Here is a 14,961-nt window from a genome sequence, read left to right as displayed (position 1 = left end):
ATTACACGAAGTCGGATCCACACAGAAAAAACTTACACTGCCAATGCCGAAATACTAGGATAAAGTAGTGTCCTAGTATCTTGCATATGTTGCCCCCTCCCACGCGCACACCCAATGAACACTAGAGTTTGAAAGAACGTGTAAGCAGTACGTTTACTGATCAATTTTGGCTTCTAGTTAACTTTTTAGCTATATTCAAGATCCAAGGCAAGTGTTGCCAAGCTATAATCTACACATAGCTAAATAGTGAAAGGACGTGATGGGTATGTTTCACTGTGAGCCATCAAAAGTAAGCAAGTGAGGTAGACGGCACTAGACTTTTAAGGTCCAAACCGGCTGTGATGATCTCCAATTCGTTGCCCTTAAGCCAGGAAGTGCGATGGGGGACTGGGGGCCTGCCATCCTGTGCTTTCGCACACTCTTCGTGTTTACCTTCCCCAGATTTCTCCAGGCACCCGTTTAAATCTGGGTCGACTCTGACTGAGATTACAAAGTCACGCCACTGACTCCCTTCCCAAACCAAATATCCGGCTATGTCAAAGATAAACCCATGCCCCTTGGACAAAGAATCCTCAAACTAGCACGCCAACCACTTCGCCAGGACGGCTCAAAAGTAAAGGATACATTTTATTGTCAATAAATACTACTTATCTACTAGAATGATTTAAATATACGGGGATAACCTTAACTGTGTAATTATACGTACGGTATTACAAGAATGTCTTGTGAAGCTGTTAAAAACATCTAAAGAAATTAATGTTACTCAAACTCTAAAGCGATCAGATTCTTATGCACATGAAACCGGTTTTACATAGTGAAAGTCAGGGTTGAACCGGACACTCTGAATTACTTAGACACCGTTTGGTGAAAAATTCTGCAAAAATTAGTGAGAATGTCACATAGTCTTCGCGTCTTAGGGAAGAATTCCTAGTTTGGTTGATTGATCCTTTCAAAAGTTAAACTGCAATAACCGTTTCAGGTAGGTCAATTATTTCTGGCACCTTGAACATGGTCTTTGGCAACTTCATTTGCAAACAATTTCCGATATGCTCCCATACCTAGGAGCAGCTGGTCACAACAACTGCACGAAGTTGACGAGGCTGTACCAACGGCAGATGAACAGACCTGAACATACAAGCCCAGCACTTTTCCAGTCTTTTGAAAAAGTTTTACGCGTTGTGAGGAGATTGGACAGATTTTGGGCCGGTTTATCAACAGATTCGGTCATATAACAACAACTGATGAGAAGTCAGAAAACGGCAGTCAGATTGACTAGAGATAGAGGAGTGATCGGAGTACAGAGACTTCAGTGGGTAATGGGACGTCCAGCCAGTGCTCAAGTTAATCTTGGCACTTCACATTTCTCTGGAACTGTCTACCTGGACAGGGGGATGGGGGTTCATCATTCCTATCTGTTTATTGCTTAAAGTCAAGGTTGTATAAACGCAAAAAAAACCTAATTATTAAACAGGGTAAAGAATTAGTAGCATACCAAACACTTACAATAGGTAAAGGAGCAACATGTTTTGAAAAACAAAAACTACATAAGTACCATGCAGCGAAACCCAAGCTGCACACAGGTCTGGCTTTTAGGAGGAGGTAAATTGATTTTTCCTTGCAGGAGTTAGAGGTCGAACACGCGAGAGAAAAAACTTTTAGGTAACTAAACTTGACAATTTCCACGGTGGTGGGAGGGTCCTTCACATCAATATATATTTGGAAGGCAATCCAGCATATAAAGCCTCGCCTCCTCTTGTTGCCAGACATGGTCCAAATGACAGTGGTCCCATTAAAGTGGTAATGTAGCATTATTAGAGCTACTAGTGATATATTGGTAGCAAAAGTTAATACACATGAAATAGAAGATAAATCAATAATTTAGCTAACATACTTGATAAAATGCCTAACCACCAAAGCCAGTCCTTTAGGTAGCCATAACCTCCTGCTCCAGCTCTTGTATGACCTTTGAATCCCAAGCGTTTCAAACTTATCTTCTTGATGATGAAACTAATTCCTAAAATATTTTTAAGTCACTTTAAAAGGAATTTATAGATTTAAGCATAAATTGATGAAAAAATGCAGTTTGATATCACAACATTCATATTTGGAGTCTCTAAAGAAATCACAGGCACAAAACCTAAACAAACTAAAAATTGGTTCTAACCAGGATTGGACAAGAGACTTGTTGGTAATAATGCAGACCCACTTATCATTAGAGATAGTTGAGTATGAAGAGCTATTTTATAGATTATACGTAATAAATGTTATCTAGTGCAAGCATGTTATAGCTTTATTATGGGGGAAGGAAAGATGCGTATTGTGGATATCTGCTTAAGAGTTTTCAGCCTCAAAAAGCCGATGGCTATCTCATTATTTTTCACTTGCTGACAATTTGAGGCAAAATCATTATTTTATTATAGCAAAAAGCACTAGATGTTTTCATTTCCAGTTAATAAAGTCCTCTCTTGATTTTCTATAATCACTTACCAGGGGGAGGGGAATACATTTCTGCTGAACACACAAAAAATAATTTACCTTGTTTTCAAGGTGGGGGAGTATAAACCTTTACTTACAGCTTCTAATGGCTTTAAATAGATTAAGAAGGAGGATAAACATGCATTGTTGTGTTTGCCTCAGGATGCTGTGCAGTCTGATTCGAACCTTGCACAAGGTTCGAATCAGACTAGATGCTGCAAGAAGTTGTTAATAGTAGGGGTTTTCCAAAATCAAAATTTAACGTGATTTTCCTTTTGATTTTGTCATTAAAACTCTTTTTCAGACTCAAAACTTATTTTTAGAAAATACTACAACCATTACAATGTATTTTTCAGTTGAATTTGAATTGATGTTCTTATTCAAAAATTAGCAAGAAATTTGTCTCACTAGATATTTCTTTATAACGATTTTCTCCTCTTTTTTCTAATTAAACAGGTTTATTTAAATAAGTCACTTTCGACTGCTCCTTGTTTTTTTTACTAGGCTGCAGCTATTGCTGCAGCTATGAACAGGGATTCATAGAAGGTATTGTTGCACAGACTTTTTTGCTTTTTTAGGGGGGGGGGTAATTTCATGCCAGAAGAAGACAAAAGAAAACCAGTTATTTGTGGTCTAACACCTGCTAACCTGCATGGCAAAACTGGGTTACGCTTTATTGGGGAATTTCTTTTAAGATACAATTACACTGTTACTTTCAAAAATATTTCGACTGATTAAAGTAAAAACAGGCATCTTACATAATTTATAATTTACCATGCACAGAAATTCCTGAACACCTTCAAACATTCTTTGTTTTCTTTGTATCCTCAAAATTGTTACCAAATTGATAAGACTGTTAACAAACAATTTACCTGTTCTATTCAAAAGTATTCCCAATTTTATAAATCTGCTCAACTTAGGTAAATGTATACAGCTTGGTTATTATCAGCTCTTAAGTTACATACATAAGTATTTAGCCAGGAGGGCATAAATACACAAGATAAAACAACAGAAAAATACTGGTTCCCTTAAAAAAAGACCATAAGCTTTTTTTATTGGCTTGGAACTTTCAAGAATCATTTTGTCTAAGGAGACCAAACATTTTGTTTGGAAGGAGAAGTTTGCTAGGAGGCCCTGAAATTGGTCAAAAGATTTGTTTTCCCTGATCTGTTTGAAAGTTACTGCCATAAATCTCTTGCGGAACATAAAAATAGGCCTAAAAGAGGGATATCTATATATATATATATATATATATATATATATATATATATATATATATATCCCAAAACTGTTTCTCTGATCAGCTCAAAACTTACACCCCTGGTCCTTCTTTTCTTTGAATGGCTTGACAAATGTACTCATAAGTTCCTGGGCCAAGAGAGCCCTCAAGGACAAAAACAACTTAGGTTAGGGGCATAGGTTTCTCAAAACTTAGGCATGAAGAAAGTATATTTTGATTGGATTGACATTTATATCTGAAACCCCTTGAGTAAAGAAAACAACAATTAAAAAAAAAAATAATAAAAGAAACATATACCTGCTTGCACAAAACGGTGTGCTAAAAAAGATCAACAAAATTTTTCTGGACAAATTGCAACTTGAGAACATAAATTCCTGACCAACTAAAACCCATTTTCAAAAAAAAAAATAGTATTTAGGCACAGTTCCCTCAAAATCGTGGCCCAAATAATACCATTTACTTCTGATTAGTTTGAAACTTTCAAGGATCATTAGTCAAAAACATTTTTGTTTTTTAAGCAATTGTTTATTTTAATATTAATTATTAACAAACATGAACAAATCCCCTCGAAATGCAACAACATGATAAGGAGTAGTGATAACCAAACAAATCCACAAAAAAAACACAACATCAACATCATGTTCTCTGGTACAACTTACTTAACACTCAAATCTTTCCTTAACAAAGCTCAATCAAAATAAAATGCTAAATTGAATGAGTTAATTCTAATTTAATCTCTCAAATATTCATCATATTAAATTAATTGTTAAAGTCATATTTAGAAAACAATTAATACTTAAACAGCCTTATAAGTAGTCTTGAATCCCTACTTTTAATGTAGTGACCCCTGCCCTTGACTATTGAAGGGAGAGTGTGTTAGCAGTCCTGGAAATGGGTCACACACCGATTTGTCCCTGGTCAGTTTGAAACTTACAGCCGGTAGTCTCAGAGCCAAAAAGAACTTAATATAAAAAAAATAATTTGGGGGCATGGTCTGCCAAAAATAGGACTCAAGAGGGTCATAAAGTCTTTTTTTCAGAAGCTTAGAACTCAAATACTTCAGACTTTTGGCCAAGAGGACTTCAATATAGAAGATAAAATAGAAAGCAAAATATTGGTTTTCCTAAAATTGAGCCAAAAAAACTTTTTGAATGGCTTGAAACGTGCATGTTTAGTCTTGGGGCCAAGAGACCCTGAATGAATAAGGAAAAAGAGGAAAAACATACTTTCCTCCAAGGAAACCTCAAAACGATCATATTTTTGGTGGCTACACTTAAAATTTATGGGCCAAGAAGGCCTTGGGGATAACATTTCTTGGGGATAAGGGACTCTAATTAAGAAAGAAAAAAAATGGTTCACCTAGAACTATGACCAAACCCTTTTTTCTATTTGGCTTGAAACTTTCAAGGATTGTTGTTGGGCTAATGGGACCATGTATTTTTTGGAAGGATGTGTCAAAGTACCTGTAAATATATATACATATATATATATATATATATATATATATATATATATATATATATATATATATATATATATATATATATATATATATGAAGTTTGTCTGAATGTAAACAGTGAGAAAATTATTAAATTTGGATTACAATGATTCTCTTGGATTGACTGATACAGTGTATCTGTGGATGCTTAAGTGGGCTAGGTTAAACCTACCTTACTAAGATCTGCCCATAAAGTTGGCATTTGTTTGAAGCTATCTTTTGAAATAACTAACTAATTTTTTTTGGCGTTGACATTATTAGATTCTTACTAATTTCAGTTATTATAGATGGCGTTCATTTAGACGCTGAACCGTGAACGGGATACCGTGATCGGGATACCTAGTTTGTTACTCGAAGATGTCCAAAGTAAAATCGTCCCTAGAGACGTCTGATCACGAATCGTTGGAGTCTCTTACTGTCATGAATGAAAAAAGTGTTGCAGTGCTGCTGGATATGTTGAAGGACGTAATAGGGTCATTCAAAGTCCCCGGTGGCAAATTTAATGCCTCCCAAATATGCAGCAGAATCCAATATCTTCACCAACGAACAATCGAAGAGAACATTGAACTCCTCCGAATCGAAAATTCCCGTCTGAATGAAGTTGTGAATCTCCAGAAAGAGCTTGAGCGGATAAAATCGCAAAAAAATGGACAGATTTATGTACCCGCACCCCAGCAGGCGTCTTATGCCCAAGCGCTCAAGGGTCCTGAAACATTCTCTGTGATTCTGGAGCCTGTATCTGTGGAAAAAAGAAACCGTATGAATTTTGACGAAGCCATGCAAGTTACGGAATCAATCAGCAGAGTTGTCAAAGGAGAAAATTCCGATTTTTCCGTGAAGAAAGTTGTTCCGGCGAAGGAAGGTAGAGTCATCTTGGAATTGGGGTCGAAAAGGGAGCTAGAGGCAGCCATGTCAGTACTGACAGAGAAAGTGTCGGACACGAAGTACAAACCGAAAGAGGTGAAAAAGCACTTTCCAAGAATGTTAGTCAATGGGGCTCCCTCCCCTCAGGTCAAAGACGAAAGTGAAAAATACCTGCTGCAGTGTAACCCAGAAATTCAGCGGATGGCCAACGAAGGGGAAAGCTTCAGGATCATCACCATTCTTGAAAACGCGTCGAAAAGGAAAGTTGTTGTGGAAGTGAGTCCAAAGATCCGCCAATTTATACTGTCCCAAAGAGGCTTACGGATCGGTTTTATCCTTGCCTCTTGCGACGACTATGTACACTTGATAAGATGTAGCAAATGTTGCTTATACGGTCATCGGAAGACAGATTGTAGAGCGGACGAAGTATGCTCATGGTGCATGGGCCCGCACACTTATAAAAATTGCGACAAGTCCTTTTCGTCCCGCCCAAATTGCCGGGCTTGCGAAAAAAACAAACTTAAGTCAGATGGGCATGCTGCCTATGAGTTAAGCAAATGCCCGGTTGCAAAGAAGTTAACTGCTCGTTTAAAGAATAATATCCAGTTTAATTGACTCAATCTCGAGATGTGAATATTGATAAGAATAACTTAACAGTGCTTCAAATTAATTTGCAACATTCTTATTCAGCAGCCCTACAGTTGCAAAAAACAATAGAAGAACTGAAACCGGATATAGTTCTGTTGCAAGAACCGTATGTAAATAAATTCTGTAAAATATCATGTGTTCCATATAGTTACAAGTGTTTCTCTAAAATTGACACAGATAAGAAATTTTTTTGTGCTGCCGTATTAGTGAAAAATAGTATAAAAGCTGACGTACACCATAACCTCTCGTCTAATGAATGTGTGACAGTTTCAGTTTATTTGAACAGTAGAACTTTGACATTCTGTTCGGTATATTGTCCTCCTTCGGTGCAGCGATTGACAGATAATATCAGTTGTTTAGACAAGGTCAGACATTTTGCTAATTACGTTGTTGGGGGGGATTTTAACGCTAAAAGCCCTTTGTGGCTGAGTAACAGTCAAACTGACAAGAAAGGCAAGGAGCTTGAAGATTTTTTTGCTAGTAAATCATTGTTAGTAGTGAATGATCCTAGTGAGACAACGTATGGGCTACGCAATACAACTAGCCCAGACGTTACTGCTGTAGGTACTAATCTTGTTCAAAGTGTAAGGTGTTGGAAAGTTCTTGATGAATACCCTTCTCTTTCGGATCACTCGTATATTTTATTTACTTTGGAGTTTAATTTTCCCATATTTGAGACTGAAGAGCCAAGATACATTTATAAGAAAACTAAATGGGATACTTTTAGTGCTACTTTATTACGTGGAATCGATGACATTTATTCTCTACCTATGTCCTCGGTGGAGGAAATTGATTGTGCTGCTAATGAAATTAAGAATTTAATGCAAAAAGCAACTAAGGAATCGACCCCTCTTAAAAATAGTCACAAACAAAGCAAATATGCAAGGTGGTGGAACCAAGATTTGACAGATTTAAGAAAGAAGTACAGACATGCTCAAAGGGTCTATAAGAGACTTGGTACCGTTGAAAGCGAGCAAATAAAGAATCAAACACATCTAGATTATAAAACGAAAATTTTGGCAGCGAAAAAGGAAGATTGGAAAAAGTTTTGCGAAGAAAAAGCTAGTTTGGACCCTTGGAACACTATAAATAAAATTTGCAAGTTAAAAGGCTCTGCAACTCTCCCAGTTCATATTTTAAAACAAGATGGGTCGATGACAGATTCACCTAAAGAGGCTGGAGAACAACTTCTAGGTAAATGGTTTTCGTCAGATGATAATTCTAATGACAGTGTTGCTCAAAAGTTGATAAGAAATGAAACAGAAAATATCTCTAGTGAAAATCAGGATAAAATGGAACCTATTACCATGGAAATTTTACAGGATGTTATTAAGTCGATCAAACCCATGAAGGCTCCGGGACCTGATGGTATAATGAATTTTACTATAAAGAAAAATATTAATGTTTTATCACCTACTTTGTTGAAGCTTTTTAATAGTTGCCTAAAGACATCATATTTTCCTGTCCTTTGGAAACAAGCAAATATTATAGTAATTCTTAAAAAAGGGAAAACTAATGATGGTAACCCCGGTTCTTATCGCCCGATTAGCTTGTTGTCAAACATCGGAAAAATTTTTGAACGGATTATTATGAATAGATTAGATAAACTTAGTTTGGATAATTGTTGGGTTTCTAAAAGACAATTTGGGTTTTGCAAGGGTAAAAGTACAATAGATGCAGTTGACAATATGGTAAGCGTTATTGAGAAAAATAAAGAGGAAAAGAAATTCACACTTTGCCTTTTTTTTGACATTAAAGGAGCATTCGACAATGCATGGCATCCAGGTATTTTAAAAAAGCTCAAGGATAAGAAATGCCCAACTCAATTGTTAAGATTAGTGAAAAGTTTTTTATCAGATAGGACGGTATCATATGGAAAAGATGTATCCCGGAAGTTGGAAAAGTCTTGTCCGCAAGGATCAATTTTGTCTCCTTTTTTATGGTTAATCAACATAAATGACCTTTTAGAAATGGATTTTGGTGAAAATTGTACGATTCAGGCATATGCTGACGATGTCACTGTAATTTTAACAGGTAAAAATATTCTGTTTTTAGAAAATTTGGCGGAAAAAATATTTCAGAAGTTTGAAGTGTGGGCTGCAGAAAACAAACTTACTTTCGACCAACGTAAAACAGAAGCTGTATTGTTCACAAACAAACACAAAGTTCCTGTTGTAAATCTTTTTTTTGGAGGAGAAAAAATTAATATACAACAAAAAGTCCGTTACTTAGGAATTATTTTAGATAGGAAACTTTTATGGACTGATCATGTCTCTTCCCGAGTTACTGCTGCAAAGCAGTATTCGACGAGACTCCTTTGTGCAGCGAAGATGACATGGGGTCTCAAACCACAAGCTTTAAGAAAATTATATAAATCAGTTATAGAAAGTACAATTTTGTATGGGGTATCAGTTTGGTTTTCAGCTCTTAGAAAGAAAAATATTTTACAAATGCTACAGTCTGCTCAAAGAACTTCAATGATAATAATCTCAAAATCTTTCCGTTCTGCCCAAAATGACGTAATTACGGCCATTGCTGGGGTACTGCCAATTTCTTTCCGAGCGACTGAGCTAGCGACATTGCGCTATGCGAAAAAAGGCCGTCCAAGTCACTGGCCAAATTTCACTTCTCCTGAATTCCCCCTTTCTAAACGCTCATCCAATCATAGTACTTTCACTGATGAATCATTAGTAGATATCTTAGGCCTTTCGACAGTACGAGAAATCCATACTTCAACCTTTCATATTAATAGAAAGGCATTGAAAAATATACTTTACGGACGATGGTATGAAGAATTTAAGAATAAAGTTAGTTCTTGGTCAATTCGCTTTTTTGCTTCAACAGAAGATTTATTAGCTGTTTGCAAAGTTCAGCCCTCCTACCATCTAACGCAGATTATTACGGGTCATTGCAGGCTAAATTTCTTTCTTCACCGAATAAACAAAATTGATACGGAGTTGTGCCTTTGCGGTGTAAATGAAACTTGTTCCCATTTTCTTTTTGAGTGCCCTATTTATGCTCGTGAACGTTTAGAATTAATATTTCACCTTAATAGTATCAATGTTCCTTTTCCGTTTAATCTTGATTTGATTTTTAAATTTAGGAATGTTAGAAATATTTTACTGAAATACATAAGAAAAACTAAACGTTTGGATTTGGGGTTATAATCTTATTTTTTTAAAAAAATATGTGGATTTTTTTTTTTATGTCTGATAACGGAATTCATTGTGTATTATTTAGTTTGTCTTTTTGTTTTTGTTTTCTCTTGTTTAGTTAGATTGTATGTACAAAATTATGTGTTTTGTAGTTTATTTTAGATGTTTAGTTTTGTCTCTTTGTTAGTCGTGAAATGCCGTAAGGCTAATTTTTTTTTTTTTTTTTTTCTTTTTCTTTTTGTCCATAGTGTTTAGCTTTAGAATAGAAAGTGAAATACTTTTTGTAAGTTGAATCACTAAATAAATTCATTCATATATATATATATATATATATATATATATATATATATATATATATATATATATATATATATATATATATATACATATACATAAGGGCTCCTGATGAGCCCTTATGTTGGGTGTTGCCTCTGAATTATTTGTCTATATTATTTTTTCTATTGTTCGGTAAATGACGACTTATACTTATTGACTACATGACTGCCTGTCCATGGATTATTGTTTATGGTTGATTGTGTGTGGCTATACTGTTTGACCTATGTGATTGTATGGATGAGTAGGGTTAAGGCCTCATTCAAGTGCTGGTCTATATTAATCACTAATTTAGGAAAACAGTCTTCCTTTTCTCCTTCTGTGTTTTTTTTTTTTTTTTTTTTTTTTTTTTTTTTTTTTTTTTTTTTTTTTTTTTTTTTTTTTTTTTTTTTTTTTTTTTTTTTTTTTTTTGTGTTTGTGCTGTAGCATTGGTGATTTCTCTTTTCATGATATATATATATATATATATATATATAGGCCTATATCAAATTATTTGGATACATTGATTGAAAGAAGAGAGATGCACCAGCAAAACGAATGAGAAATATACGATTTGGCTATATGTTTCCACATCAGGGGTTTTTGGGGTAAAGTATAATGGAGCTGTAGTCAAAACGTAATAGTTATAAACATTCCATATATTATGAAGTAAGGATTGTTTTCTTAACATGTTTCCTTCTCAATAACCTCTGCTCTAGATTTTTACCCAGTTTATATAGGGTAAAAAAACAGTATGCAACTGAGCAAAATTATGTAAAACTAAAGCCCCCACATCTTGTTACCAAAGAGAAATTGAGAAGAATTGAACATATCAATGAGTGACTTCAATTTACCTTTGATAGATTGGAGTGTGCATAGTACGAGTCAGTCCACTTCATCATATGAGCAGCAATTTTTAGATAGATTGGATGATCTGTACTTATACCAACATATTGATAGGCCAATTCAAGCCAGGAATGATGCTATTCCATCAACTTTAGACCTGGTTATTACCAAGTCAATTGATGATATTTTGAGTATAGATTTTCGTCCGCCTTTAGATAAAAGTGATCTCGTTGTGTTAGATATTTACATGAATATTGATGCTCAGCAGAGAGGTTTTGAGTTTTATTGGCATGATTATGCTAAAGCCAATTATGAATCAATACGACAATTTATTTTGTCTATTAATATCATGTATGAACTAAAAAATAATCATGTTTCTCTGTACACCGCGTTTAATTTTGTAAAAAAAAAAAGTGTTAAGGGAATGTATGGATAAATTTGTTCCTTTGGTGAAGAATTTTTCCAGTCATAGAAATAATCCTAAACTTCCAAGACACATACTCCAAGCAATACGTGAAAAAAATAGTCTTTGGCGGTCGTACATTGAGTCAAGACATATTAAAGTAGTCAGACAAGGGCATTTGGATACTCAGTTGCAAGAGGATCCAGTTGAATGACCTGCGTACTCACTAGCGAGAAACAAGGTCATTCAGCTTCTTAGGACTAATCATGAAGACCTTGAGTCGCGTATTATTCACTCAAGCACCACATCACCTAAAATATTTTTGAATATGTAAATAGGAATAAGCTTAACCTTGCACCATATACATCTACTTCACACATTAGGATACACACCAAAAGATTGAAAGTGATTCTGAGAAGGCTCTTATTTTTAATCAAATTTTTTCTTCAGTTTTTTTTAAAACACAGCCAATTCATTCAAATGAAGCTAATTTTGCATCTCAAGTAGAGTTGATTGCATCGTCAGACATTCTTGTTCCATTTGATGATTTGGATTTCTCACTGACTGAAGTTTATACTATTCTTATAAAATTGGATACGTCTAAAGCATCAGATATAGACGGTTTCCCAAACATAATGATAAGACAAATTGCTCATGAAATTGCAGAACCACTTACTTATATATTTAACTTATCTTTGGTGCATTGACTGTGTTCTTCAGGGGGGAAGAAGGCCTTGGTAAAGCCACTTCACAAAAGTGGCTCCAAGTCGGATTTTAAAAACTATCAGCTGATTTCAATTACGTCTATTTTTTGCCAAGTCAAGGAAAAGTTGATTGTTTCATGCATTCAAAAGTATTTTGATTGAAATCATCTTTGGAATCCTGTTCAGCATGGTTTTCGAAAAAATAGGTCTTGTAATACTCAGCTTCTTGAGGTTGTTTTGGATTTTCAACGTTTTGCCGATTTAGCTATACCCTTTGACTGCATTTACATCGACTTCTCAAAGGCATTTGACAAAGTTTCAATACCCATCCTTCTTAAAAAATGTGCAGCTTATAAATTGGGTAAAAAACAATTGCATTTATTGCTGATTATCTAAATGGAAGAACTCAGCAGGTTGTTGTTGGTGAAGCTATGTCATCCTCAATTGATGTGTTAAGTGGAGTCCCCCAGGGCAGCTGCCTGGGTCCAATTTTATTTTGTTTATTTATTAATGATTTGCCTTCCTCTGTTCAGCATTCTACTGTCAAGATGTTCGCAGATGATATAAAACTTAATCTACCAGTACAAGACCAAAATGATGTGCAACTTTTACAGGAGGATCTTGACTCTCTAACCTATTGGTGCAAATCTAATTCCATGTTCATAAACCCTTCTAAGTGTGTTGTTCTACACTATGCTCGTAAACTCCCACCTGTGCATACTTACCAGCTGTCTGGCATACAAATCCCTTCTAACAAAATAGTGTGTGACCTTGGCATTTACTTTGATACCCAATTGAAACTTGATAATCATGTTTCAGAAATTGTAAAGAATGCAAATTATTGTTTATCATCTATAAATAGAAGCTTTAGTAGGTTTAATCTTTGTAATTTCTTACTACTATATAAATCAATGGTCCACCCTCTTCTTGAGTATAATACTTCTGTTTGGTTTCCATTAAGTCTAACAGATGAGCACAGGATAGAAAAGGTTCAGAGAAGGGCCACTAGATTGGTCCTATACCTTCAGCGCCTTTCCTATCTGCAGAGACTTTCTAGGCTTCAACTCCCGTTGTTGAAGTTTTGTAGATATTGCAGTGACCTTGTAAATGTGTTTTGTATAATTAAAGGAGTGAATGATGTTGATCCAAATTTATTTTTTAAATTTAGCCATTATCACTACTCATCAGCATGATTATAAATTATATCCCCCAAAACCACTGAAAAAATTGGTCAATTATCTTTTGTTAGTAGAGTTGCTGGAACATAGAATGGTTTGCCTTTGGAGGTTGTTGAAGCAGAGAGTGTTTGAAGTTTTAAGAGTGCATTAGTAAATACGCCTTTTTATTTAGATGCTTTTGTTGTGTAGTTTTGTGTTATTTAGAAGTTTTTGCTGTTTAGTTTGTTGTTGCCAATTTACTTTAGATTAGTATTATGATTTTGTGTTTTTGCAACAAGCATTGATGCTTACTGCTATTTGTAATAATAAAATAAATATGGCTCAGAATTCTACTCAAATAACAGGAATTGCAATTTCAGAACTAAAGGTAGAAAAAGCGACTGGTAACTGAAAATTAAGGTAAAATGGGAAAAATTCTAGTTGAGTGACTTCTTGCTATCTCAGAAAGGGGTTAGGTTAGAAAAATGAGACTTTCAGGGATGGGTCTACAGGCTAAAGCATATCCCAGGAAGGTATCTTAAAGTACCCACCTCTACTCCTTCTCCCTCTAGAGAGCCCTGAAATTTTGCCTACAATTCTGACAAAACAACATTGTAACATTCTAACTCACCTTTCTATTCTAGGTGACCTTGGGTTTCTAGCACTTATTCAAATAAAAGGCCATAATTTTTACATGGTGTCAGAAGCCTCGTAAAGAAGAATGGAAATCAGTGTTCCTTACCCAACAATGGACTGGACAAGCGACAATCTTAAAGAAACATGGACAAGATTTAAAAACCATGCAACTCTAATGTTTGAAGGCCCCCTGAGTGAAAAAACTGAAAAAGTCCAGTGCGCCATCTTACTAATTTGGCTTGGAGATAAAGGAAGAGACGTCTTCAGTACTTTTACATTCACAACAGAAGAGCAAGATAAAATTCAATCATAAATAAACAAATTCAGTGAATACTTCAACCCAAAAAGCAACACTGTCTTCTCAAGGTACCTTTTTCATAAACGTGACCAGCGAGATAACGAATCAGTTGAGCAATATATAACCAATTTGAAGATTCTGGTTCGTGAATGTGCATATACAATGACAGCTATTATGGAGGAAATGATAAGAGACAGATTCGTATGTGGAATTTCATCAGCAAAGGTTAGAAAGAAGCTCCTCCAAGTAGGGTCCAACCTTACCTTGTCACAAGCAGTTACCATTGCTCGAACGCATGTAGAAACAGAAACCCAGGTGCAGCTCAAAACAATGTCACAACCCAATCCAAGTGGAAGCCAACCATATCAAGAAACATACATGAAGCAGGAGATCGACTTTGTTAAAAAATCAAAGAAAATAAACTATTCCACATCAAGTAGACAATGCTATTACTGTGGTGGAGATTATTCAGCCTCCCACAAATGCCCAGCTAAAGGAAAAATATGCAGCAACTGTGAAAAACCAAATCATTTTGCAAAGGTTTGCAAAAGCACTAAAAAATCAGTAAACTTTATAAACCAACAACAACAAAATCACGATCACAGGAATGACAGTAGTGATGAGCTATTTATTGATATTATAAACAAGGACAAAGGTGATGATCAGCCATATGTAAAGCTCTTGATGAACAAACAAATCAATATCATCTTCAAAATAGATACTG

The 14,961-nt window shown here is 35.2% G+C and overlaps 1 protein-coding gene across 1 annotated transcript in view; it reads right to left on the bottom strand.

The window, feature by feature from the left end:
- Nucleotides 1-14,961, bottom strand: part of LOC136043858 (magnesium transporter NIPA2-like) — a 74,819-nt gene that overhangs the window by 52,882 nt on the left and 6,976 nt on the right. Inside the window, exon 2 of the mRNA XM_065728807.1 lies at nucleotides 1,892-2,014. Coding sequence (XP_065584879.1) covers nucleotides 1,892-2,014 — 123 coding nt within the window. The remainder of the gene's footprint in view (nucleotides 1-1,891; nucleotides 2,015-14,961) is intronic.

This window comes from Artemia franciscana, chromosome 2 (assembly GCF_032884065.1).
Source record: "Artemia franciscana chromosome 2, ASM3288406v1, whole genome shotgun sequence".
NCBI lineage: Eukaryota > Metazoa > Arthropoda > Branchiopoda > Anostraca > Artemiidae > Artemia > Artemia franciscana.
Note: the sequence above shows the minus strand (reverse complement) of the source record. Positions and strands in the feature narration are given on the sequence as shown.